This window comes from Emys orbicularis, chromosome 1, assembly GCF_028017835.1.
Source record: "Emys orbicularis isolate rEmyOrb1 chromosome 1, rEmyOrb1.hap1, whole genome shotgun sequence".
NCBI classification, from domain to species: Eukaryota; Metazoa; Chordata; order Testudines; family Emydidae; genus Emys; species Emys orbicularis.
The window spans coordinates 160,063,194-160,091,069 of NC_088683.1; the positions used below are offsets into that span (position 1 = coordinate 160,063,194).

The 27,876-nt window shown below is 47.0% G+C and overlaps 1 protein-coding gene across 1 annotated transcript in view; it reads left to right on the top strand.

The window, feature by feature from the left end:
* ARHGAP31 (Rho GTPase activating protein 31) overlaps positions 1–26,869 on the top strand; it is an 87,678-nt gene extending 60,809 nt beyond the window's left edge. Inside the window, exons 2-12 of the mRNA XM_065423207.1 lie at positions 1,425–1,527; positions 2,075–2,219; positions 11,218–11,300; positions 12,044–12,151; positions 13,710–13,855; positions 15,826–16,024; positions 18,267–18,391; positions 21,085–21,144; positions 21,861–22,490; positions 22,924–23,222; positions 24,353–26,869. Of these exons, the coding sequence (XP_065279279.1) occupies positions 1,425–1,527; positions 2,075–2,219; positions 11,218–11,300; positions 12,044–12,151; positions 13,710–13,855; positions 15,826–16,024; positions 18,267–18,391; positions 21,085–21,144; positions 21,861–22,490; positions 22,924–23,222; positions 24,353–26,869 (4,415 nt within the window). The remainder of the gene's footprint in view (positions 1–1,424; positions 1,528–2,074; positions 2,220–11,217; positions 11,301–12,043; positions 12,152–13,709; positions 13,856–15,825; positions 16,025–18,266; positions 18,392–21,084; positions 21,145–21,860; positions 22,491–22,923; positions 23,223–24,352) is intronic.
* The last annotated feature ends 1,007 nt before the right edge of the window (positions 26,870–27,876 follow it).

A 27,876-nucleotide genomic window follows, 5' to 3' on the forward strand; every position in this document is an offset into this window, starting at 1 on the left:
TCTGCTGGATGTGGGTCCTATATGTCAAAATCCCGGCTGGTATGACCTTACTGCTGCATATTATAACCACTAGAACCCAGGAAAGGTTCAGTCTTTAGCCTCGCTTCGTGGCACTGCAGCAATGGCTATGCCTGCTTGTCTGGTTAAATGTAGAGCTTAATCTATTACTGTTTGTCCTACAGAGTGTACGGGACGCACAATGTGGCCGAGTTAATGCTGCTGTGAGGAACCTTAATGTCTGCATTTCCTGACTGTCTTGGGATTATAACTGTGCAACCTTCACACTGCATTAATGTAGTGATTTGCATTTAATAGGGAAGGACTCTGCCAGCTGAGTGCACTGGGGACAGCAGGGGATTGGATCTGAACCAAAAGGGTGACTGGCTCGTATACTTGTGTAATGAGAGAAAGCAAAACCTCAGATTGAAACACACTTGAACTCCAGATCTGGATATGAATTTAGTGGTTTGGGCTCTTTTCTAAATCCTTAGCTGGTATAAATTGTGGAGCTCTTTTGAAGCCCATGGAGCTATGTCGATTTGAGGATCTGGCCTATATTTCCATCTAATCTGATCTCTCTAGGTATTTCTAAGCCCTCGTCACTGGGCACTAGTCTCACACACAAGAGTAGATGCTTCTCTGATTTTTATCCAAACTAATCAGACCAGTTGGCACAACTGCTTTCAACTACCTGAAAGGGGGTTCCAAAGAGGATGGATCTAGACTGTTCTCAGTGGTACCAGATGACAGAACAAGGAGTAATGGTCTCAAGTTGCAGTGGGGGTGGTCTAGGTTGGATATTAGGAAACACTATTTCACTAGGAGGGTGGTGAAGCACTGGAATGGGTTACCTAGGGAGGTGGTGGAATCTCCTTCCTTAGAGGTTTTTAAGGTCAGGCTTGACAAAGCCCTGGCTGGGATGATTTAGTTGGGGATTGGTCCTGCTTTGAGCAGGGGGTTGGACTAGATGACCTCCTGAGGTCCCTTCCAGCCCTGATATTCTATGATTCTATGAACACAGCTAGGCTGGAGATCTCATGAGAACAGCTTGCTTGGAGGATTCCTGGTACTTCATGATCCCAGTTACGATTTAATCACTTTCCCCTCTGGAAAAAGCCTTTTTTTGCATTTCAAGGTATGGCTAGAGCAGCCTTTGTGATTAACAGCCATTATTGTCAGAGCAGATGATGACCATGGCTGCTGCAGAACTGTCGTGTGACCTGCTGTCTAGCTCTGTAAAGCAATTTGTGGCCACTTAAAGGATTTTATTTTGCTATTCTTGATCTCACCCATTACAATATCCTTTTCTGGTCACTGCAGAGAGGCTCTGCCACCATTTAATGGGATTGTCTTCTTGAGGACCCTCATGAAAGATCTTCTCTCTGCCTAGTCACTGCTGACCTCATCTTCCTTTCCGTTATTAGTCCCTTACGTGCTGAGGAGCTGTGCCGAGTTCATTGAGACCCACGGCATTGTGGATGGAATCTACCGGCTCTCTGGAGTGACATCCAACATACAGAAGCTGAGGTAAGGGCAGGGGTCTGACTGCAAAGGGGGGTTCAGTGGCATTGCTCAGTACCATTGTGTGGGGCTAGTCCAGGCATAGACTTGTTGAATGTGGTTTCTCGGTGGTGTAATGAGGGCAGCATGGCCCAACCCTGTTACAGAGGAGAGCAGGTTTAGAGACAACCTTAGTTCCTAACACTGGTAAAGACCAAACACACTACTTTATGGAGACTAACTTTTGTCCCCCCAAAAGCACCCCCCTCTGGATCCATTAACGGAGTACTTTAGGGGCAGCCCAGGAGTATCCAACCTCAGGAGAGGGTAGTCGCTGTATGTCAGTTTTCAGACCCATCAGTGGAGCTGTGTGAGGGAAACCAGAGATGAATGAACCTGGAGCCTGAGCTTCAGGAGAGGATCTGGGCCAGGTTGCAGGTAAAAGAGGCAGATCTCTGCTTTCCAGCCTATAACCTATTTCTCTTTTCCCTCTGTCTGTGACAGACAACTAGGCATGGACTGTTTCCAGCTCCTGTTCTTCCAGGCTGTTATGTCTCTGTCTGTGTTGTTTCAGGCAGGAGTTTGGCTCTGATCAATGTCCAGACCTGACAAGGGAAGTTTACCTTCAGGACATTCACTGTGTGGGGTCACTCTGCAAGTTGTACTTCAGGGAGCTGCCAAACCCCCTCCTCACTTATGAGCTCTACAAGAAATTTACGGTGAGCCTTTTATTCTTGTTCACAGCCCGGCATGCACATGTGTTTTGGTAAAGGTAGTTTGTGTTTTAGTCTCACTCTGATGACCCTGTGTCAGGGGTGTGTGTGTGTGTGTTGGGGGATCATCCATCAGTGCTCATGCACCCTTGTTCTGTCTTTTCATTTTGTCTGTTGCAGTCTCTCTCTTTCTCACTTTCTTTGTTTCTCTCTGTCCCTTCCTTGTTTCCCTCATTCATCGTTTCCCTCATTCTCTTCACTATTTCTGTCCCTCTATCTTTGTGTTACACTGTCTCCTTCTCTTCCATATCTCCCTCTCTCGTTCTGTTTTTTTCTCATTCTTTCTCTTAATCACTTTCCTTTCCCTTTTTCTCTTTGTCTCATTGAACCTTTCCTTCCTTCCTCCCTCCCTCCCTCCCTAATTCTGATTCTTTCCTCCATTGCTGTCCTTCGCTTGTAATTTTTATAACATGTGAATACACAGGGCCTGATTGTCTGATGCACTGTGCAGTCATTTACACCTGTTCACAGTGAGTGCACAGTGGGTGTAAAATACTACATCTTGCTGATGTGCTAGTGTCTTTCACTTCGTTTGCATTGGTGTATATTATGACACAAGGTAGAGGGCCATGGAAAATCAGGCCATAATGATCATGTCCTGGATACAAAGAGCAGGTGAAAGTGGAAACTGTTCAAGCAGAAATCTATAACCTCATTTAAAGTAATAACTCCATTTTGCAAAGCGAATATAGTTTATGTGTGGATACAAGTAGGAGTCTGGGAACAGACTGCTGGGGGCAGAAAAATAGACCATAACCCTTGCTGCTGAGCCTCCCTAAGTCTGTGCTGGGGACCATAGCTGGATTTCTAAAAGGGCTGGACAATTTGATGACAGATAATATTTTATTATTGGCAGTGCAGATAGTAACACCTGTAGTTAAGGTTGCCCTGATGCTTTCCACTATAAAACCCTGCATTCATTTGGTTATAACTTTGCCAATCTTTAACCATTTTGGCTGAAATTTTCCATGCTGCCTGTCTGTTTCATGTTGAATGTTTTTAGAAAGTTTCAGATAAAACAGTTCAGCCATTTCTCAGAACGATATTAGGGAAAAATACATCGTATTGCCCATGTTCAAAAATTCTTACAACTGTTTCGTTGAGAAGCTCTGGTGTCCCCCTTTAGCTTTGAAGCAGGGACTAGAAATTTGGCAGGGGGATCACCCTGGTGTCAGGAATGTTAGATACTATGGTGATGAGCATGGTATATGAATTTATATAGAACAGAATAGCCTTTTGTTTTCCCCTTGAAAGTATGCGCAAGTTGGCCAAGTTTTAAGTCTCTGAACAATCTCAGTTTGCACTTGCTCACTAGAGACTTGTTAGAGTTTGGCAGCTAAATTCTCCAAAGGTTCCATCTGTATTGAGCATGCTCCAACTAAGGGCTGCAGGGGCTGAACAGGACTTTCCCTGCAATTAATGCTCCTGGCTGCCCAGGGACAACTATCATGCCCGACATAGGAACTGAGAGCAGGAAGATAGTCTCTCTTGTGTTTTTACTGCTGGGCCCAGGCAGGAGGACAAGAAGGAGGAAAAGGCTGATGGGAATGCAAAGAGGTGAGGAGCTGGGTCTGGGGGGTAGTGAGGGAGGAGACTGAGATAAGGAGTAGAGGGGATGGAGGACTGGGATGATTAAGATTTGGCAAAGTTAAAAGCAGCTGAAAACAGGTTCTTATTACAGCTGTGTGAAATTGTTCAGCCAAAACCTTTTTTGGCAAAAAATGCAAGATTGGGTGACACTGGAACATTTTGTGAATTTGTGTTGGTTTTGCCAAATTGTTTGGGTAAAATAATAAAAAAAATCCAAATGTGAAAATGTTTCATTATGACATTTTTTTAAAGGAAATGTCTCATTTTTTCATTTCTAAATGACTTTTTGTTTGGAAATTTCCTTCACATTAATTTTTTTAAAATTAAAATGTGAAAAAACACTCAAAATCAAAATGAAATATTTTGTTTGACCCGAAACAATTTTTTTCAACGTTTTGATTTGCTGAACATTTTGAAAAATGTTGGCTTCAGGTTGACCCGAAACAATTAAAAAAAAAAAAGTCAGAATTGCAAGCGCACGGAAAAATCCATTATTCGTAGAGCTCTAGTTCTTATAATGGGAACTGTTGGGCAGCCTTAACTATAGGCATTGCTACTTACAGTGGGTAACCCATTTGGCTAGAAATACTAACAGAAGCCCGCAAAAAAGAAACTATTCCCCAGAGTCTAGCGAAAACCACCAGATGGGGAGTTTGGTTGAATGTAGGATGGGTGCCCCAGTGCCTAGACAGCAGTATGCGGGTGGGAGGCAGGGATGCCTGCTAATCCTACCCTGTCTGCCTCACTCAGCACTGTGTCCGAGGAAGGATAGACACAGCTTTGAGTCACCACAGTGATTCAGACATTAGTGTCTCAGGATAGGCAAATTCTTAATGACCAGAGAGGGATTAGCCTTTCGGCTTCAACGGTATCAAGTTTATATATGCGATGACCCTGCCATGGCATTGCTGCATATTTATCTTTGTAGTATGACACTCCCTCCTGCTCTGGGCCTTCACCAGCTCATAATCCAGTTCTGATCAAGTTGGTGACTCTGGCACTGGCAGACTCATTCTAACACTAGTGTAAAGGGACTGATTGCTCCATCAAACCAATTCAATAACAGAAGGCCACACACCTTCTTCCTCCCTCAGTTTTACTCCACTTGCTTGCCAGAGGCTAGGAGGAACAGGGTACCAGCTGAGCACATCCAGTGTGGTCAGTGGAGTAGAAGGGTAATAGATCATGTGTGTCCTTGACTGTGCATCTGAAACGCCCTGTCTCCTTGCAATTTTTTCTTCCCATTCACAAGGTGAAAGGTGAAACAATCAGTAATTAATGCTACATTTGAAAAAAATACATTAAATAAAAGCAGTTGGTTTTTCCTGGGATTCTGTATCCTCTGCTTCTTGCTGTTCTGAATCAATAATTCCACATGTTGAAGATGATCCCCCCTGGTTTTGTAAGCCATGCCATGGGTTTCTAGCTCAGTTGGCTGAGAAGTATGGCTGTTGGGTCTGAGTCAGTCATGACATCACACAAATCAGCATTTGCTTGCTGTCTGTTTCAGCTTCCTTTCCTAGAATCTAGAAATGAAATGTATGAGCCAAAATCTGCACTGATTTACAGCCATGCAACCTAGCTGATATCTGATGTTTCAGATTTGCATCCAAATGTTTGGATGCTTCTCCTGATCCATCTTTGGTCAGAACCAATGGCCTGGAAATCTCACACGAGAAGTGTTGGATTTATTGTGTTTCTTGTCTCTGAAATGGTGGAAACGGGTCTTTTTTATAGGTCAGTACTTCCACTGGTGGACTGAAACAAAAAATAACACTGGTCTACAATTTTTGAGACGTCGTCTGCTTCAGAGATAAAATGTGCTGTATAAAATATGTATTTTGATGTGCTGAATTCAAATATAACAATTAAAACAACTGATTGGCTACTGTTTCTAAAATATTTAAGTTTTTACATTTTATGTCTATGTATATTGTGTAGATAGTAGAGTTTTAATCATAAATTGTAAACCTAGGTCTTTTCATGTGTTTATGGTTGCTTTACATGATAATATTTCACCTGTCCTGTTTATGTAACACTTTAAAAATCAGCAAAAGGGTTATATAAATAAAATTTATTATGAAACAAAAGGCAAAAAACTATTATGTACATAGTTTAGTCCTATTCAGTGTCTACTCGGCGCTTCTTGGCTTGTCTCTTGTATTCATTAAATGGAGCATCTCTTGTCACTGTCCAGCAATAGTCTGCAAGCATTGATGGTCTCCATTTGCCCTGATAGCGTTTCTCCATTGTTGCAATGTCCTGGTGAAATCGCTCGCTGTGCTCGTCGCTCACTGCTCCGCAGTTCGGTGGAAAAAAATCTAGATGAGAGTGCAAAAAATGTATCTTTAGTGACATGTTGCAACCAAGGCTTTTGTATGCCTTGAGGAGGTTTTCCACCAACAACCTGTAGTTGTCTGCCTTGTTGTTTCCGAGAAAATTTATTGCCACTAACTGGAAGGCTTTCCATGCCGTCTTTTCCTTGCCACGCAGTGCATGGTCAAATGCATCATCTCGAAGAAGTTCACAAATCTGAGGACCAACAAAGACACCTTCCTTTATCTTAGCTTCACTTAACCTTGGAAATTTTCCACGGAGGTACTTGAAAGCTGCTTGTGTTTTGTCAATGGCCTTGACAAAGTTCTTCATCAGACCCAGCTTGATGTGTAAGGGTGGTAACAAAATCTTCCTTGATTCAACAAATGGTGGATGCTGAACACTTTTCCTCCCAGGCTCCAATGACTGTCAGAGTGGCCAATCTTTCTTGATGTAGTGGGAATCTCTTGCACGACTATCCCATTTGCAGAGAAAACAGCAGTACTTTGTGTATCCAGTCTGCAGACCAAGCAAGAGAGCAACAACCTTCAAATCGCCACAAAGCTGCCACTGATGTTGGCCATAGTTTATGCACCTCAAAAGTTGTTTCATGTTGTCATAGGTTTCCTTCATATGGACTGCATGACCAACTGGAATTGATGGCAAAACATTGCCATTATGCAGTAAAACAGCTTTAAGACTTGTCTTCGATGAATCAATGAACAGTCTCCACTTATCTGGATCGTGAACGATGTTGAGGGCTGCCATCACACCATCGATGTAGTTGCAGGCTACAAGATCACCTTCCATGAAGAAGAATGGGACAAGATCCTTTTGACGGTCACGGAACATGGAAACCCTAACATCACCTGCCACGAGATTCCACTGCTGTAGTCTGGAGCCCAACAGCTCTGCCTTACTCTTGGGTAGTCCCAAATCCCTGACAAGGTCATTCAGTTCACCTTGTGTTATGAGGTGTGGTTCAGAGGAGGAGGATGGGAGAAAATGTGGGTCCTGTGACATTGATGGTTCAGGACCAGAAGTTTCATCCTCTTCCTCTTCCTCTTCTGACTCAAGTGAGAATGATTCTGGTGCATCAGGAACTGGCAGTCCTTCTCCGTGGGGTACTGGGCGTATAGCTGATGGAATGTTTGGATAATGCACAGTCCACTTTTTCTTCTTTGACACACCTTTCCCAACTGGAGGCACCATGCAGAAGTAACAATTGCTGGTATGATCTGTTGGCTCTCTCCAAATCATTGGCACTGCAAAAGGCATAGATTTCCTTTTCCTGTTCAACCACTGGTGAAGATTTGTTGCACAAGTGTTGCAGCATATGTGTGGGGCCCACCTCTTGTCCTGATCTCCAATTTTGCAGCCAAAATAAAGGTGATAGGCTTTCTTAACCATAGTGGTTATACTGCGCTTTTGTGATGCAAAAGTCACTTCACCACAAACATAGCAGAAGTTATCTGCACTGTTCACACAAGTACGAGGCATCTCGGCTCACTTTGGCTAAACAGAAATGTGTCCCTTTGCAAAATCAAACACTGACAAATAAGAGAGCACGACACTGTATGATTTCTAGAGCTGATATAGGGCAATTTGTTCAGCAGAGTGATGTAAGCTTCGTTTTGATTGCATCATCCATGACTTCTAGGAATAACATGATGCAATTCATATCATGTATGACGCAATACCAGCTTCAGATTGCATCATTCATTGTTTTGCCTAAAAAGCAAGTACTGTCCAAACCCAGTCATAGATTTATTCATAGATCCAGTCAAAGATGTATTTTAGTCATTTCTGGTTTAAACTGAGATCCCTTCCCTTTATAACTCACTTATCCTCCGCCATTCCCAAGTCAAGTGTCGTATATACTGACCCAATAGCATATCTTGAAAACTAGAGCCAATCAACAATTTTAAGCATCATTTTCGTTCTCAGTGACCCAGAATTAGTAAAGTTTGACTACATTTATTTCAGAAGCATTTTGGCTGTAGAGCAGTGTAATCAGCTGAGATGGGTCTGAGTTGTAAGATTTAGATCTGGAGCAGAACTTCCCCGAATTCAGGAGTTTTAAGCTCTGGGTTTTCAGTTCAGCCCATAGCAGAGATGGGGTCAGGCACAAAGCTCAGATGTGGATTTCCCAAGTTCAGAGGTATCAGAGCTGCCTTTTTATCTGGGACTCTCTCTGGAGCTGAAGCTTGTGGAGATAAAAAAAAAAACAGGTTAACTTTCACCCCACTAACTTCTTTGAACCTCAGAAAAGGCTCAGTTCCTGCTTTGAATGAAGATTACGGTCAGATCTTATTTAATCCAAATAAGGTGTCCGTCTCTCTCTCCATCAAATGTTTTGACGTTGGAGGCAGGCTGGTGGTATATGAACCCCTGATCTCTCTCTCTATATTCATTATTGCTGCAAAGTCCTCTCCTTGATTGATGCCTGATTAATGGTATTTAAGTTTGACAGCACACGTGTACCATGTCAGTGATGTTAAAGGACTGGTGTTGGTGATCCTGGTTATGCTCTTATTGGTGAGATCATTGGTAACAATGGTGAAGTTATTGACTGATGACATCAAAGGTTTTGTTGATGATTCTGCTGCCTGGTGTGGTAACTGTGATGGTGGTGGTGTCTACTATGCACCTGTGGTTGTGGACTGACAACAAAGATCAGAAATAGGTTCAAGCCACAGAATTCAAATCTGGGTTCCCAAAGTGGGGGCTGCTTGGATCCCGGCATGCAGTTCATGCCCATCTCTGGTAGCGAAATTGATGATGGCAATTTACACGTGGTTTTGCATAAAGGATGGCTTATAGTGAAAAGAATAGTGACGAGAATAGTGACAGCAGAAAAAATAATGGGAATGTAGTAGTGACAGTGAAAACACAGGAAGGTGTTTCTGTGGCTGTGGTTGGTGATTTCAGATTAATAATATTTAAGCAACTGATGGTTAGGAATGGATTGTTTTCTTTATCTCAGTTCTAGCTTTGCTGACGTCCTTATGTAGGCAAAACTCCAATTGGCAGGAGCGGGTCACAGTGTCTTTCTTTGAACTCACTCCAACCCCTGGAAGTAGCAGTGTGGGCAGATGGATCCTTGATAGCCTCACATTGTTTGAAGTTCCTAGTGGCTTGTCCTCTCCCATTGCAATGTTGAAAGGGAATAGCTGACAGAAAACTAACAATGCAGAGAAGAACTCCCAGGAATTGAGACAATAGGTCAGGGGTCTCAAACTCAAATGACCACGAGGGCCGCATGAGGACTAGTGCATTGGCCCGAGGGCCACATCACTGACACCCACCCCTTGCTGCCCCTGGCCCTGCCCCCACTCCACCCCTTCCATGAGGCCCCGCCTCTTCCCTGCCCCCATTCCAACCCCTTCCCCGAAGTCCTCACCCCAACTCTGCCCCCTCCCTGCCCCCATGGGGTGCAGGAGGGGTGTGGGGTGTGGCAGGGGCTCAGGGCAGGGAGTTGAGGTGCAGGAGGTGTGCAGGGTATGGCAGGGGGCTCAGAGCAGGGAGTTGGGGTGTGGGGTGCAGGAGGGGTGAGGGGTGTGGCAGGGGGTCGGGGTGCAGGGTATGGCAGGGGGGTCAGGGCAGGGAGTTGGGGTGTGGGGTGCAGGAGGGGTGAGGGGTGCGGCAGGGGGCTCAGGGCAGGGGGTTGGGGTCAGGAGGGGTGCAGGGTGCGGGCTCCGGCCCGGCGCCGCTTACCTAGAGCGTCTCCGGGGTGGCAGCGCCATGCACCGTGGCCAGGGCAAGCTCCCTGCCTGCCTGCCCTGGCCCCTGGCCCCGCTCTGCTCCGCTCCAGGAAGCAGCCGGAGTCCCAGGGTGGGGGGGAGGGGAACGGCGCCATGTGCTGCTCTTGCTGCTCCTCCAGGTACCTCCCCCAAAGCTCCCATTGGCCGCGGTTCCCTGTTCCCAGCCAATGGGAGCTGCGGGGGGCAGTGCCTGGAAGCAAGAGCACAGAGCCCTCTACTCCCCCCACCCCCGGCCCTGCCCGGGGCTGCAGGGCCATAGTTCCAGCTGCTTCAGGGAGCGGCGCAGGGCTTGCAGCGCCACGGGGTAAGCAGAGGGGTGGGGGGTGCGCGGGCGGGGGGGCACGGGGAGCTTGGCGGGCCGCACGAAAGAACCCCGCGGGCCGCGTGTTTGAGACCCCTGCAATAGGTTCTTATATCCCTCTCAGCTCCTACTCTGAGGAGAACTGCCTGGCTAGTGGTGGTGGGGAGGTGCATAGTCTCAGTTTTATCTACGCTATTCCACTCTAATCGCTAATGGAGACGTTTGTTACTCTGTCTATGCAATTGTATTTCTAGGCATTTCATTGTAGCTAATCTAAAATACCTCATCATCACAGGAGCTGCTATATCTACATACAGTCGATAATAATGCTTGTTTTTATTTATAAATTACTTTGCCTTTCATCCCCATAAGCCCCAAGCTGTTTTCATTTCACAGGGTTTAAAAAGGACCCATTTTTTATTTGTTTTCAAAAAAAATTTGGAAAAAGTTTCAATATTTTTCATTTATTATTTATCGTTTCCTCCTCTTTTCCTTTCATTTCTTTTCCCTCTCTTCCTCCACCCCCTCTCAATATTTTTTCTTTTTTTTTCTTTCCATTTTTCTCCCAGTCATTGTATGTGTGTGTGGGAAACCAATTTTCAAAAATGAGTGGGAGGAAGGGGGGGGGGAAGGAAATTGTCAAAAAGAAGAAAAAGGAAATACATCTCACAGCTGAAGATCTCAAAGTGTTTAATGAATTAAGGCCCAGACTTTCAGCCATGAACTGAAGGAGACTAGGGCTCTATGCCCCACAGCGAGGTGGGTAAGTATGGTTATCCTTACAGGGAGGTGAAGTGACTTGCCTAAGGTCTCACAGAAAGTCAGTGGCAGGACTTCCTACTCATAGCTCTGTAATGTAATGAGACAATGCTCCCTCTGACACCTGCCAGGCCTCTGTACGTGTCTGTCTCTCTCACTCTCTCACTCCCTCTAAATCCATCACTTCAACGGACTATTTCCTCTCTCTCCACAGGAGGCAATATCTCGCTGCCCGGAGGAGGAGCAATTGGCCCGTATTCAAAATGTCATCCAGGAACTTCCACCATCACATTACAGGTAAGAACTCAGTCGTTGAAACTGTGGGGATCCATGCGGTAGCTCTTAGGTGTGGGAAAGATTCTCTGTGGGAAAGGCTTCTACTTCGGGGAGGAGCTGAGAGGTGGGTTCATTCATTGCCACCAAATTCAAGAGCAATTCACCTGTCCACTAAATAAAATTAAACAGATCATTGCATTACGTGTCTGAAAGAGCAACCAGCCCTCTCCAGCTTCCGTCAACCCGAGTCTCCCTCCTATCTGCCATAACGTACTTGGCCAGTTGCGCAGTGCTGTCCAAGTGGGAGAAGGCAATTAAGCCCATGCATTTAAGCATACAATGTGATCTGAGCTTCCACAGCCACCATATGCATCAGTAGCCCCCTTCTTCCTGTTTCCTACTGTCCATCCTCCTCAAATTCATTTGGGTTGTACCACATGAAGCCATCCACAATAACAACATCCACAGTGTTCTGCACCACTGCTCAAAAACCCTGACATCACAAATCGCTGCTCTGGTTTTGAGCCATGGTGCCCATTTTGCCAGTCTCATATATACAGACACCACAGTCACTGGGGGAGACTGAAACCAGTACCATCAGCACCAAAACATAGGCCTCTCTACCTCTTGGGCTAAAGGAGAATTCCGTTAGCAGATCTTATATGGCAGACTGCTGTAATCTTGGGGGCTAGCAACTAATGGGAGATTTGATCACGTGTGCAGGAGCTGAAGACTTTTTCTTTATCCAAACCAAATGCTTGCAGGACTTTGGAATACCTGATCAAGCATCTGACTCACCTGGCCTCCTTCAGCAACATGACCAACATGCACACCAGGAACCTGGCCCTAGTGTGGGCACCTAATCTCCTCAGGTACAGTAAGGACCTCTTTTCACTTCACTCTTAGGGCAGCACTGCTGAGCTACTGCTGGAGCATCTGAGAGTGAAACTGACCAGACAGTAAACAGAAACTGATCAGTCAGTCACAGACTGATCCCGCTGAGAAAAATGCAAAGAAATAAACAGCATAAATAATAGTGCCAAGTAAATATGATTTAAAAAATTCTCCCAGATTGAATAACCTGAGGTTTTACTAATAATATCCAGGGAAGGAAATCTATGGATTTCTAAAAACTATATTCTTTTTGACAGTGTCCATTTAAAAATGAGGCGTTTGCTCATCACTATGGGATTGAAGCAAGTGTTTTCAAAATATGTGTGGTGAAGTTTGATAGGACAGAGCAATGAGTGACTAGGGAAGGGGAGATAGTGGTACATGTTATAGACAACTTGAATCCAAATCCATTTTGGTCACAAGTGAAATGAGTTTGAAGATCTTAAGATAGTTGCTAGTGGACATTTGCTGGTATCACAATATCAGCATGTAGTTTTTCATAATTTACCCTGCCTGAAAATCTCTGCTGAGAGCCAGTCCTGCAATTGGATCAAATGTTGAAACTATTGAACATTGCAAAGTGGACGTTTACTATTCAGACATTTCCATTCCAGCTTCTGTCCTTCTTGTCAAATGACCTGAAGTCTGTTTCCTTTGTAATGCAAGTCCCAGGGAGGACAAGAAAGAGGCAGGCAATGCAACTGCAGTCTCCTTACATGGTTATCCCGTTGGCAATGCCCCAAGCCGTTATCTAACAAACCACTCATTAACTTTACAAAGGATCCATTGCCCAGAGATAATTTCTTCAGTAACACTTTGGCATGTCAAGATAAGGAAGGTTTTTCTGCTGAGAGAGTGAGAATGCAAGAGTGCTGGGTGGAGTGAAGGAAGGGACAGAGACATAAAGACAGTCATAAAAAAATAGAAGGAAAAAGAAGAACCTGAGACATGGAATTCAAATCTTCTCTTCCCTCAGATTTGATTGGGTTCAGTTCTGGTGGTTTGGCTTCAAATCCACCTTACAGAGATAAGCTCAAGCCACAAAGTTTGGATCCGAATTGGGAGTTTGGATCCAGAGTCTGAGGGGGAGCTGGGCCCAGTGTTCTGGTTTAGTCTCTAAAAGGAATAGAGAAAGAGGACAGAGAGAAGGTGAATAAGGAAAAATAGAATGGAAATAGAATGGTGGAAATAGGAAAAAGAAAACTTCTGATGAATAAAACTGGTGAAAATAAAAAGGGGAGAGAGGAAATGGAGAAAGCAACTCAGAAGGAAAAAGGAGAGATGAGAGAGGACATGGGGAGAGAATAAAGAAAGAATGGAAAGGTAAAGAGAGAATAAAGGACTAGAAGAGTAAAAAGAACGAGACTCAGAACAACAGTGCGTAAAAAATTCCTATTCCAGGACATTCCTGCTGTATCAGGGAAAGGTTCCATCCATGACCCACTGGGGAAGGTCAAAGCAATTCTCTCCCTCACATACTGTATCTTAGGATGCAGGGGTTTTATTGTATTTATGGCCGCTCCCCCTGTGGTACAGGTCAAAGGAGATCGAGGCTGTTGGCTGCAATGGGGATGCAGCTTTCCTGGAGGTGCGAGTCCAGCAGTTGGTGATTGAGTTTATCTTGAATCACGTGGATCAGATCTTCAGCAACAACATAACAACCAGCTCCATGGAGAATGATGGTAACTACCTCCCCTGCCACATATGCTAACTGCCGGCTGCTCTAACCCTAGCCCCATCCCCTCCCACCAACACCCCAATTTGAACCCCGTCCTTTCTCATAGACACTCCCAAACCTTCTCACCAGTACCCCAACCCCTCATTGACCCTAACACTTCTCACCAACACCCCAAATCCTTCTCCTCAACATCCCTGATCGTCCCTACCAAAACGCAAACCCACCCTAAACCTTCCCACCAATGCCTGACCTGACTAATCGTGACACTTTTCATCAACACCCTTCTCACCAGCATGACAGTACTCCCAATCCCAACACTAACCTTTCCCATCGACCCTCACAGATCTACCCTGGATATCCCAACCCATCCTAACCTTTCCCACAGCCACCCCACTTAGCTCTTCTCACCAATGCCTAGAACCCTAAACCTTCCCACCAACAGCCTGAGCCCAGCCTAAAATCTTCTCCTTGCAATGTCAGGCCTTCTCCAATCATAGCTCTTCACACCCTTATCCCCATCTCTGTTGACAACCTTCTCCTCCCTTTGCTTGTCATGTCTTATCCTAGCCCTTCCTGCCATCAAAAAACATGCCCAAAACTACAGTGTGTGCTTTGCATGGCATTCGGATCATATGTCTAAGGATTTGCTGCTTTATAACCAGGGGCATTATTTCATAAACTGAGAATTTGTCCTGGACTTCAGCAGAGTTGGGAAATACTGTTCTTGTTACTCAGAGACAGGCTTGTAGAGAAAGTGCTTTTAATGGGGGCTCTTGGTCCTGATTAGCCTCACGTAACCTCAAACATGTGCACCCCTATAAGTCTGTAATTCTTTTCACCTTTTATTTGAACTTTAGGGAATTTTTAGCACTTAAGGAAGTGAGGGACTTACCATGTCGCCTAAAGACACAGTGTGGACAGTGGCTGTGCAACCTCCCCACACTCAGCTCTTTCACTATCCATCAACCCTGACCTGCAATGCCCCCTTAAAGTCCTCTGCTGGAAACCACCTGCTCAGAGCTCCAGCCCTGACCTGCAGACACCCTTGTTCTTCCAGTGCTAATGCAATGCCTATGGCCTTCTGTTCTCCCATGGCAGAGGTTGGAGGCTGCAGAGTGAAGAATTCTGCCCTAGGATTATTTCAAACTGGCATAAATATCATGATGGAGTAGTGACTCGCCAACATAAAGGGTTGGTGATGTGTTGCAGAGCCTTTGATCTCCAGGTCACCAGCTCAAATCTGGCCCGTTTTGGTAGTGACTGAACATTGTTGTCTGCTAACAGCTGTGTGGAGCCCTGTGAGGAATAAACGGACAGTCTCAGTCCAGTTCTTAGTGGGAAAGTTCCCATATCACAGAACCCACCAGCACTGGCGCTCATTGGTTTCCTTGCTCAGCAGATAGGCCAAGAATTGACTAGACTGTAGAGGCTGAGCTCCCCTCCCACTCTGAGAGGAGGTTGGCCCATTGGTGAGGCAGTGTGTGGGAAGCTAGTCTTGCTATTGCCCACACAAACAGAGGCCTTCACTCTCCAGGGTTGTCCTTTTGTCAGAACTAAAATTAATTACAAAGGAAAAAGAAATGTCACTGTTCAAAACAACCCCCTAAACAAACAGGGAGAAAGATTACAGAGTAGAGACAAGGGCCAGCCACAAAGTTGGGATCTGGATCTGAACTTCCCCAAAGTTCAGGGGAATTGGGATCCAGGTGTTTTGGAGGGACACACATCTTCCATACTCAGGCTTCAGCAGCAGCCAGTACAGCGCAATACAGAGCGTGGCTAATGAGCAGAGCCTTGCTGGGAGGCACTGCAGTCTGATGAAGAAGATTGCTGTGGTGACAGAGGACACATTGGACAAGTGCATCTCTATGCAAGTGCTTTTCCCCCTGCAAGAGGTGATCCTGTGGAGGAAACACATGAGAACCCTTCTTAGATCCCCCGTTCAGGGTTGGAATCTTCTTTTTTCCTTTTCAGAGAATATGCCCATTGTGAAGAGTCTGACACTGCCCTCTGCCTCCCTGCCTATGAAACTGGTGAGCCTGGAAGAAGCTCAGGCACGGAGTCTGTCAGCCTCCCACCCTGCCCGGAAAGAGAGGAGAGAGAACAGCTTGCCTGAAATTGTCCCAGTCACTGGATCCTTCTTCCACACTGTCGTCGACCTACCCGACAGCAAGTAGGTGCCCAGAGAAAGCTGAAATACTAACCAATGAAAGCATACCTCCCCACGGTCATGGGTTTGGTGGGACTATCCTGCTTTGATCCCCCTAAACCTCCTGTCCTGACTGAAGTAGAACATTTCCCGCATTCAGTGGCGCCCGCAGCTGTACACACCATTGGCTGGGCAGAGCTAGGGAGGGCAGTGCCTTCAGCTGCTCCAGGGCATGCTCAGCCCCCTTGGGTGTGCTCAGTGGCTGCAGGGGAGCACAGGGATGGGGAATGATGCTGCTTCTGAGAGGGGTGGGTGGGAAGGCAGGGGCTGAGTGTGGCGCACACTCAGCAAGTGGCGCTCTGGTAACAGTGCCTGCAGCTGGGATGGCTTCATAGGGATTGGCAGTGACCGGCTGTGCCCCACTTTAGCCATTTGAAATGTTATGTGAAAGACAGAGAGAATGCTCCCGCTCCTGCTGCACCCCCACTCCCCACATTGTGATCCCCTTCTCCACCCACTGATGAACATACCATCACCATCAGGGTTACTGGACTCCCATCTCCAAGGAGAAGAGATCAGACTCTCCTTGCAAGCATTGAAAATGTGATCCTACAACTTCCCTAGGTCTCTGTGTTCTCATGCGTCCACCGTTCCTCAGCACAGAACCAGGCAGGCCCATGCTGTAAGGCAGCTGCCTTGGCTTCCCTGAATCTGCCATGAATGTCAAACAGATCTTGAAATCATTTGTTGTAAGAGCTCCACCTGCTGGTGGCTGTCCTGAACTGCAGCCTGAGGCATCCATCTGCCTAGTTCAGTAATTTTCAACCTGTGGTCTGCGGACTAAGATTTCCAACGGGTTCCACAGCTCCATTTGAAATTTTTTAGCAGCCCGCAAATGAAAAAAGATTTAAAACCCCTAGCTTAGTTGTATAATTCACTGTGTTCCTTCATGAAAAGAGAAGAGCCACTAGGGCAAATATCAGTCCTGCTGTATCACTAAGAGTACATCTGCACTGCACACTCCTCATGGCAGCGTGTAGAGTACATACCCTGAACGCCCCGCTAGCACGGGTATAAATAGCAGTGTAGATGGTAAGACAGGGAAAGGCTCTGAAGGGGGGAGAGAGCGTGGAGCTGCTGGAGCCTTTCCCCATTGCCTCTTCCCTGCCAGAGCCTTTCGCTGATGTGTGTAGCTACATACCACAGTGTGGACACAGCCTGCCTTTCACTGCAGTGTGTATCTACACATACCCTGTGCACCAGCACTGTCAGTAGTGTAGGTATATAGCCGAAAAGATATTGACAAGAGGGCACAAGTTCAGAGAAGAAGAGTGTGAACTCAGATGACCTTGCTGCACTTGTCAGGTAGGTGTGTATATAGATAGATAGATAGATTAGATAGATACATAGTATTATCTATCTAATCCTAATCCTAATCTAATCTAAGTAAAATATGGGCACTGAATTGTCCTGGCTCAGAGATAATAGCCTCTACAGCTGGAGACTTACTAGTGACCCATAAGGAACCATAAGCAGTGATGTATCTACACACTTCATATAGTAACAGCAAAGGACTACCCACCAAAGGTAAGAGGTACAGAGGCAGCCCACTCCCCGAATAGGATACCTCCCCTCCCCTCCACCCCCAGAGTGTCCTTTTCCTCACACTTTCAGGATAACGGGCCTACTCTAAACCTCTGGTCCCTGTAACACAATGAGAGGGGACTCTGTACCTCTAACATCCTCTTCTCTGTACCAAACTTATAGGAAGGGTTGTTGAGGGCAAGGCAGAGATGCAGGGAGCCTGTGTCCAAAAGCAGGAGCTGCAGAAAAGGTTCTTGCACCAAAAGAGGTGAGAGTGTGGGAAGGGTGAAGACCAGTCTGATGCTAGATGAACAGAGGGAGTGAGGCAGGGAGGTGAAGGCAAAGATCCACACAATACACTATACAAAGGAGAATATGCATGTGCTTCTCCTGCAGTTTTACACTCAGCTTTTCAAAGGGTCCCAAGGGAGTTAGCTCCCAATTCCCACTGAAAGTCACTGAGATTTGTGGGCCTAAACCCCTGGGACTCTTTAAAAACCTCTGACTTAAGGTTATTATAACATTTGCCTTGCAAACCCCAGAATTAAAAAGAGAGAGAGAGAGAGACTAAAAGAAGAGCAGAGGCTGAGGGGGATGGGGGAGACAGGTTTCTGTGGCACACCAGGACTAATGTTCAGCCCCAGGTACTTGGCACTAATCTCCTGTGCATTTTCTCTTCCAGGAGAAAATTGTCCACCAAATCCAAGAAATGGAAGTCAATATTTAACCTGGGCCGGTCTGGATCAGATTCAAAATCAAAACTGAGTCGAAATGGGAGTGTGTTTGTGAGAGGGCAGAAACTCTCTGGTAAGAACCAGCTTGTCAGTTAATTTCCTCTCTCAGCCAGCTTCCCCTAATCACTCCTCTCTGGTCTGGCAGTGGTACAACAGATAGCCTGTTGATGTTAGTGCTGCAAGAATTCAGATCTGGGATGAAAGTCAGATTAGGCTTCTAGAGTTGGGAAGCAGGAGGAGTCACATAGTTAACTCCTTCCATCGTGGGCCTTTCACTTGAGTATGGCAATGAGAGGCAGTCAGAACCAGGGACTGCCAACCCAGAACATCCATTGTGGTGCTGGGGTGAATACGCTTCGTTGTCCAGCACCCTACCCTGGGCTTAGGAAGCACTAAGCCCCAGTTCTGCAAAGCTTTTTAGGCTTAGGAGCCTAAATACCATAGAGGATTTGGGCCTTACGTGTTGTATTTGATAGCTTGGCTAACCCAGAGTGGGTTTAAGGGGAGCTGCGCTCCTGGAAGTATTATGCCTCATATGGTGCATGGCCAGGTTAACACATTCTATGTGGTACTGAGTCAGAGACTGGTCTATGCCTCCATGGCATTAAAGAACCAAAGTGTCTTCATATAAACTGGCATCATGAGTTCCCATGTTTATTGTCTTGTGGTATTTGGATAAATAAGATCACATTTGCCGAGTTTACAGGCGAAAAGATGTTTTTCCTAATGGCCAGCATCCCAAACTCTAGATTCTCCTGCACTGAAATCTAACAATTGCTCTGCTTCCTAGGAGCATATCCAGTATTGCCAAGCCTCGGGGTTCAAAAATCATGAGTCAGCCTCCCCCCCCCCCCCGCCCCCCTGCCCCCAATGATGAGTTTGGTTTAAAAATAAGGAGATTTTAAAAAAATAGGGCTGTCGATTAATCGCAGTTAACTCACACGATTAACTCAAAAAAATTAATTGTGATTAATCACACTGTTAAACAATAGAATACCAATTGAAATTTATTACATATTTTGGGATATTTTTCTACATTTTCAAATATATTGATTTCTATTACAACACAGAATACAAAGTATACAGTGCTTACTTTATATTATTATTTTTATTACAAATATTTGCACTATAAAAATGATAAACTGAAGAAATAGTATTTTTCAATTCATCTCATACAAGTACTGTAGTGCAGTTTCTTTATTGTGAAAGTGTAACTTACAAATGTAGATTTTTTTTCTTACGTAACTGAATTCAAAAATAAAACAATGTAAAACTTCAGATCCTACAAGTCCACTCAGTCCTACTTCTTGTTCAGCCAATCGCTAAGACAAACAAGTTTGTTTACATTTACGGGAGATAATGCTGCCTGCTTCTTATTTACGTCACCTGAAAATGAGAACAGGCATTCACATGGCACTTTTGTATCCGGTGTTGCAAGGTATTTACGTGCCAGATATGCTAAACATTTGTATTCCCCTTCATGCTTTGGCCACCATTCCAGAAGACATGCTTCCATGCTGATGATGCTCATTAAAAAAATAATGCGTTAATTAAATTTGTGATTGAGTGGACTTGTAGGTTCTAAAGTTTTACATTGTTTTATTTTTGAATGCAGTTTTTTTTGTACATAATTCTACATTTGTAAATTCAACTTTCATGATAAAGAGATTGCACTACAGTACTTGTGTTAGGTGAACTGAAAAATACTATTTCTTTTGTTTTTTACAGTGCATATATTTGTAATCAAAAATAAATATAAAGTGAGCACTGTAAACTTTGTATTCTGTGTTGTAATTGAAATCAATATATTTGAAAATGTAGAAAACATCCAAAACTATTTAAATAAATGGTATTCTATTATTGTTTAACAGCACAATTAATCGCGATTAATTTTTTTTATTGCGTGATTAATCGTGACTAATTTTTTTAATCGCTTGACAGCCCTAAAAAAGTACATTTGGGGTTCTTTTAATTAGCTGTCTGGTGTTGGAGCCTTTAGGGTTCATGTGTTCAAGTTTTTCTCTGCAATCATGAGGGCTAGAAACTTACTTTTTCTTCTTCTTCTTCTTCTTCTTCTTTTTTTTTAAAGATGGGATTGAGTCTCACATAATCTTATGAATCCAGGAGCTGGGACTTTATGAAAAAAACCTTAATACCACAAAAATATCAATAAACTCACTAGAGTTGGCAACATTGCAATATCACTTGTATGGTTGGTACTGTATAATAATTAGAGGTGAGGTTGGATGAAAATCCTGGAGCCAAATCCCCTTGAACTTTGGGAGAGTTAGGATCCTGATTTAAGCTTTGTGGCTCCAGCCCATCTCTGATAGTATACTTGCGCACCTGCAATCGCACCCACCCCATGTGATTTGCATATGCAGTGCGAGGTCACACAGGAAGCCTGTGACAGCCTCTTTTTTAACCACAAGACCATCCTACATCTCTGCTAAGGAATACTTTCAACATGCTACCAGCCCAAACCAGTCATGGACCTGAGCTACAGTGCTCATTTCCAGGCCTGGCCTCTCCCAAAATGTAGGGGTGTTGGAGCCTGAGGTTCTTTCTGGGCCCAGATCTATGCTAAACAGTGCACTGAGGGAGATTGGGCTGTTTCTTGTTAATAATGGACACTAAATGCCTTTTCACTGCATTAACCCACCCTCCGATCATTGCATTGGCTTTAATTATGCTGTGCTCTCCAGCTGCTCGGAAACTGACAGGTCCCAGGAGCTGACGTAGGTTTCTAAACTTATTTTTTCACAGAAAAAGCAACTATTCGACCAGCTAAAAGCATGGACTCTCTGTGCTCCCTGCCTGTAGAAGGTGAGACCCTGACAGCCTGTACCTAGGGCTGCCGAGCTGCGGGATGGGCCTGTGAGCTCTAACGAGTGTGTGCATATGTGTTGGCAGGTGTTTTGTTTCTATGCATGCTCACACACCTATGTCTGTGTTTACTTTTCTCTCTGTGTTGCATGTTCTCATGTGCTTCCACCAGGTGTTTACACATGTCCATGCGTTACCATACCTGTGTATATGCACTGCTCTCCCTCTGTCTGTGTGCTTGTATGTTGGCATATGCATCCGGGCATGTATATATGTGTTTGTGTGAATATCTGTTACCAGTACAATGGGTTTCATTCAGCTCTGCATTATTCCAATGGGCGCGAGGTCCCTATTTGTGGGAAGGCTGCCTGGAAAGAGGATGAGGCATTGCCTGATGCCTGTAACCAGCCAGCAAGGCCGAGGCACGGCTGATTGGCAAGGGCACACGGGGATACACGGAGCCAGTAAGGATCCTGCACAGTTTCCAGTGGAGAGGATCCTGTCTAGCTCCAGCTACCTGTGAGAGCTGCCATCTCTGGGTAGAGTCCCTGGGGGAGGAGCCTGAGGGATGTAGGTCCTGTCCCCTGCCCTGTATCGGAGACTCTGAAGGGCTGGGGCTGTTCAATAGGGCCCGTCTTGTCTCCTGGGTGTATGGAGGAAGGCTTCCCGCTGTCACTGCTCCCTTTGCCAATTCTCCATTTGTCTCCTCTCCCTAGGGGAGGATGAGAAAGGCCGGTTCAAACGCACAGTCGCTGCTGGAGGGTTTTTCATCCCGGTGATGAAAACACGGACAGGAGGCGCAAGCAGCTCAGGTGACCTCAGCAAGGAGAGTGAGTGGGACCGTGAGGGGGCCCCAGTGGGGGCCGAGGGAGGCTCAGAGCTCAGCGGGGATAAAGCTGGCCCCAGGGCCCCCCAGGCAAGGCCGCTCCCCGAGCAGTTGAAGGTGTTCCGGGCAATGGAGGACACTGAAAGCGAGCAGACCTCCCCAAAGACGTGCCGCATGTTCTACACCTCCGAGACAGCCTCCAAATCAGGCTTCCCCAGCAGCCTCTTCCCTCTGGAAGCTTCCCCCCGGCACCAGCGGAAAGTCCTGAATATCTCAGAGCCCTTTGCCGTTTCCGTGCCCCTTCGGGTGTCCGCAGTCATCAGCACCAACAGCACCCCATGCCGCGTGCCTGCCAAGGACAAGCCTGCCCTCTCCAGCCTGGAGGAATCGTCCGCTCTGCGGCCGGGCAGTGCTGCTCCCACAGCGCCGGAAGGGGATGGCCAGCCCAGGACTGAGCAGGCCACAGACAGGGAGGAGAACCAGCCCAGGGCTGAGGCTGCACCAGGTGAAGCTAGTAGAGGTGAGCAGTGCACAGCCCAGCAATGAGCTATGCAGGGCTGAGGAATTTCCCCTGGTAGGGACCCGGGTCCAGTAAGGCCATTCAAGCCAGTGCAAGGCAGTGGAGAGACCTGGGGCAGGGAGAAGCTCAGTGGTCCCCAGTGGAGGCATGGGGGGGGGAAGGGTGGGCATTGAGGGGACAAGCACTGGGTTGGTATAGAGAAGTAAGGTCGTTCCACAGGGGCATGGGAATGGGGGACTTAAACCATGTGAACTTCCTGACAGCAGTGCCCTGTCCATGGCAGCGGGGACTCTAAGCAGTGTAGTGAAGGATTTTGGGTTTTATCAGTCAGGATGAGTTGAACCTACACAGGTCCTTTATCTCAGTGCCCTGGGCCAGCTGCAGGCCCTGTGTTGTGAGTGGTTTATATTGCTGATTCGTGTTTCTAATCCAGGTTCTACCACCGAGGAACTGATGGCAGCCAAGAAGCCTGAGTCCTCGGAAACCTCAAAGCCAACAACAGAAAACCAGGAGCTGTTAGGCAGTGGCAGCAGCACCAGTGGCAGGCAAGCCCCAGAGCAGAGCCCTGGCTTGAAACAGACACCAGCACCAGAGGGCCCGGTAGGCCTGCACTCAGCAGGTGAGATCGAGCAAGGCCAGCTCAGGCCGCAGGAAAACCCCTCAGAGAGAGGCAGCCGGCAGCAGGAGACACCAAGGGTTAAAGCAGAGGAGGCCTTGTTCCCGAGAGAGCTGGTAAGGAGGGAGCCTTGAAAAGAAGGAATATCCATTGTCTCAAAGGACCTGAGGGAGGTGGAAGTATCCCCATCTTGCTGGGGATTGCTACGGGGGACTGGGGAACTGCTGTATGTGTGTCTGCATCCGAGCAACCTCAAGCTGTGATCTTGACATGTAATATAGGCTAAGCAGGGTTAGGCTTGGTCAGGTGTTAAATGACCTTCTCTATTCAGTATACAGCTGTCGTGTCCTCTCTCACTCCCCTATTCTGTTAACTATACCCTGCTGTCGGTACTGTCTTTGGAAGCCTCTCCATATGTCTAATCGTTTTGACCCTCCATCTCTGACCCTTCTCCCCCTGTTTCTGCCACGTCCTTTATGAGGACTGTGATTTTTCTCAGGAAGATTTTTTTATTCCATTCCTGATCATCCGGACATGTTGTAGGGTCACTGCTGCATGCTGAGTGGAGTTTTGATTTGAGTCACTCAGTCAGCCCAGATCTTTCCTCTGAGTGGTTTCCTTCCAGTGTGCATGACCTTGCATTTGGCAACATTTCTTTACGGGGTGTGTAGTGTCCCCTGCTGGGATAGGTGAGTCTATTTCATGGGGCAGGTTGGGAGGCAGTCTGAGGAATTGTAGCTATTGTTTCTTAGCTAATTCACTTTGGGCACTTGCCATCAGACCTGAGTCCTAGCTCCACCTCTGATGATCTCCCCTGTAAACCCATTTGTTTACAGGCATATGCAAGGGAGGCATTGTGGCCTAGTGGATAAAGCACTGGACTGGAGCTCAGGAGATCTGGATTCTATCCCTGGCTCTGTCAATGGCCTGCTGGGTAACCATGGGCAAGTCACTTCACCACCCTGTGCCTCAGTTTGCCCATCTGTAACCTGGGGGTTGTGATATTGACCTCCTTTGTAAAGCACTTTGAGATCCACTGATGAAACTGCTACATAAGAGTGAGATATTATTATTATTATTTATTATTTTATTTAGCCAGATTTCTGGTGGCATGTGTATGTGTGCCGGCATTCCCACTATCCTGATGGTATTCCCGGCGGGCTGCTACAGGCAGCATTGTGGGCAGAAGGCAGATGGGCATGTGGAGTGATTGCTGTCAGGTTATGACATTTCTGGTGTTTTTCAGGCTGAAGATGCTGCTGCCAATGCCCTGATGGAACCGCTGTGGCCGGAGATTCAACAGGAACTCAAAATTATTGAATCTGAAGAGGAGCTCTCATTCTTGCCTACAGATGTCCCCAAGACAGGCCCACACCAGCCTGCGTCCTCTGCTTCACCACAAACGGACAGCTTCTCTTCTGGTTCTGTGCTTGCCGTGACACTGGCTGAACAGGAAACTCCATCCAGAACCCCACAGGTCACATCTCAGTTGCCTTTATTTGGTGCCACCTCCAAAGAAAGTTCAAAGGAGCCTGGCAGCCTCCAGGGTGGTAAACCTGAAGTGGTAGCACAGCATGACTGCTCTCCTAACATACCTCAACTGGATACTGTCCTGTCTGGGACAGCTTCTCCAAAGAACCATCTAGTGCTGGAGAATGTCAGCAGTGATCTTCCACCTCCCCACCAAGACCAGAAGCTTTATGATGAGAAGCAGCTCATTGAGGGTCCTTTAAAAGAAGATGTCTCAGATAACAAAGGGATGTGTCCAGACCAAGCCAAGGAGAAAGGCAACACTGGCCTGCTGCATAGCAAAAAGGATGGCATTGCTGTAGGCCAGGATGGAGCCTTGACCCAGAGGGAGAAGCCTGATAGAGTGCCTGCAGAAGATGGCCTGATCTCATCAAAGAGGGCAAGTGGAGCTGGAGCCCAGAAGCCCAAAGAGGGCGGCATGGCTAACAGAGCCCAGGACTCTTTCGACCATGAAGAGGAGGATGCATGGACAGACAATGTCCAGGGCTTTGAGCTGGTAGAGCCATGGGAGGATCACCAGTGGGTCACCAGTCCGCTCCATTCCCCCACCCTCAAGAACCTCCAGGAAAAGGCAATGCAGGACTTCCAGTCACAGAGCTATGAAGTGGAGAGGGGCCTTTCTGTTCGGCCACGGTTCAGTCGCAGTCTTTCTCTGGATAGCAAAGACATGGTGCTGAGTGTGTGGGCTATCCAGCCACCTCTCACAAGTGCAGCTGAAGAGCTCCCACATGGCTGCACTAGATCGGGGACCAGGGACCTGTTAGAAACACTGCCAACCTCATCACCCAGGCCAAGCCACATCGAGCGAGCCAAGACCTGTCTGAGTCCTCGAGAGGACTCTTTAGAGCCTGAGGGATCAAGTGATGCCCTGAGCAGTGAGGCAGAGCCTGCAGCAGGGAGGCTGCTAGCCAGGCATGAGGAACTGCGCCCTGCCTCTCTTTCAGAGCCAGGGGAGAAGGTAGTGGATGGCAGCAAAGAAAACCCTCAGGACTTAACGCCCAAGTTGCCTTTTCCACACTGTAATACCCAAGATGGTTTCTTGCAGGCAAAGAAAATAGATGAAGATCCATCCAGGCCTCAGGATGCTGCCCCCATTGGAGCAGCTGTCACCAAAGGGCTGTGTTCCACCAGCGATTCACAGCTGAGTAACAATAAAGGCGAAGACGCACCCCGTAAAGTGAGAACCAGGCCATCATCTCTCAACTTGGATTCACTCCTCCCTGCCCCCGATTTCTTCAAGTTTGAGAACCTGGCGGTGCCCACTTCACCTGGAAACCTCTTATGTGTGCAGAAGGAAGGGAAGAGCAGCGATTCTGTCCTGTCACTGCCTGCTGCCTGCCCTGCCAGGAACAAAGGCGACCCCTGGGGATCTCACTTCGATCCCCGGGAGCTAGACCTGGATTACATGGCAGTGGCCCACGCTGCCACCGGCCGTCGTAACTCTGCCCCTGTGAGTGTGTCGGCGGTGAGGACCTCCTTCATGATTAAGATGTGCCAGGCCAGAGCTGTGCCAGTGATACCGCCCAAGATCCAGTACACACAGGTCCCACAGCCGCTGCAGACTCAGAACGCCGACCGTGACATCCCTGCATCGTTGGGGAGGAAGGAAACAGAAGCTCACTCAGTCAGCAGGCAGACCCCCCGAGCAGCTTGGGGACAGCTGGAGCCCCCAAAGAGCCCTCGGGTAGAGAAGAAAGCCAAAGAGGAGAAAGAAAACAGTGACCCAACTCAAATGGATTCAACTTCTTCTAGGCACGGCAGCCTCAACCCTCTGCCAGATCTCTCCCTCTCCAGTCATAATTCCACCCAGGAGGCGCCCGTGCTGCGCCGAAAGCACACTTCAGAGAGGGAGACCACAGGAGACAACCCACAATCCTCAAAAATGGAGAGGCCATCGGGATTTTCCAAGCCTTCCTACAGATCCAGACCAGGAAGGCCCCAGAGCCTTATCCTCTTCAGCCCACCCTTCCCCATCATGGACCATCCATCTTCCTCAGCAGACTCCAGGGTGTTGTTATCACCCATAAGAAGCCCCTCTCAGAGCAACTCTCCAAACCCTATTTGTGGCGATCTGTCTGGGAACCTGCAGACAACATCTGAGGGGGTCACTCTGCGGAATAAAATGACCATCCCCAAAAATGGGCAGAGACTGGAGACCTCCACCAGCTGCTTTTACCAGCCCCAGAGGAGGTCAGTGATTCTCGACGGGAGAAGCGGGAGGCAGATAGAATAACGCCAGCTCACCTCACCCCTCTTCCCTGGTGGATGAGATGGGAGTGCCCACCTTGAGACCAACTGTGCTATTGTTGTTGTTGTTATGATTATAAATATTCTATGCAAAAGGGACACAAATCCTTTATTTCCTCCTGCAGAGCATTTTGCTACTGAGGTTCTCATTCTCTTTGTCTCCCTCTCTCCTTTTCGGGCAACCCCACATTATCTGCTCTATGGAAAAAAAATTCCTAAGGAAGTTTGTTTTCTTCAGTGTCACCCTCTGTCTGAAAAAAACATGGCATGGTCCAATGGACATGTATGTGAAGGAGGTAAGACCAGAGGGTACATTTTTCTCCCTTGCACCCCCAGGCGATGATGCAGGACCATCTGTCCAGCCATCCCTGCTGTACTGCTCTGGATAGCATAAGCAAACTGCAGAGGAGAATGGTGATAGCTGAAGGTGAGAAGGTAAAGCTGACCTGTAAAGATCACACTGAGTGTGTTAACCTAAAGAGCTTTCAAAGCAAACACTCTGTCTTGAAGACATTGCCTTCAGCTGTTCTCTTGTAACACAGAATGCAGAATGTGCAATGTCTGGAATGAAGGTAGCTGAACAACATAAGCCCAGCTTCCCTTTCAACTTAGTGATTCCCACTTGCCTGGCTGTCTTGCAGTCAGTCCCTCCTTATTTGTTGGGGGTTGGCTTGTACCTGGTGCTCTGGTTCCAAGGTGGTAGAGATCACTCTGGCTTAATTTAGTGAAAAGAAGGTTCTGGCCAAACAAAGACCAAGAGTATCAGTTTTCAATTAAGCCTAGGGCTTAATTACCTGTCCACAGAGTTCCCCAGTCGCTCTTCGCACCTGCAGCTGCACAGTGGGATCTGAGCAGCTAGGCAAGATCATGAGAATCCTCTGATCAGCACATCCTTGGCCAATGCCCCCTCCCCGCCTGGTTTGCATGTTCCCAGCCACTGGCCTCTGGCTACTCTTGCACTTCAGATTCCTGAGATTTGAGGCCAGCTCACTG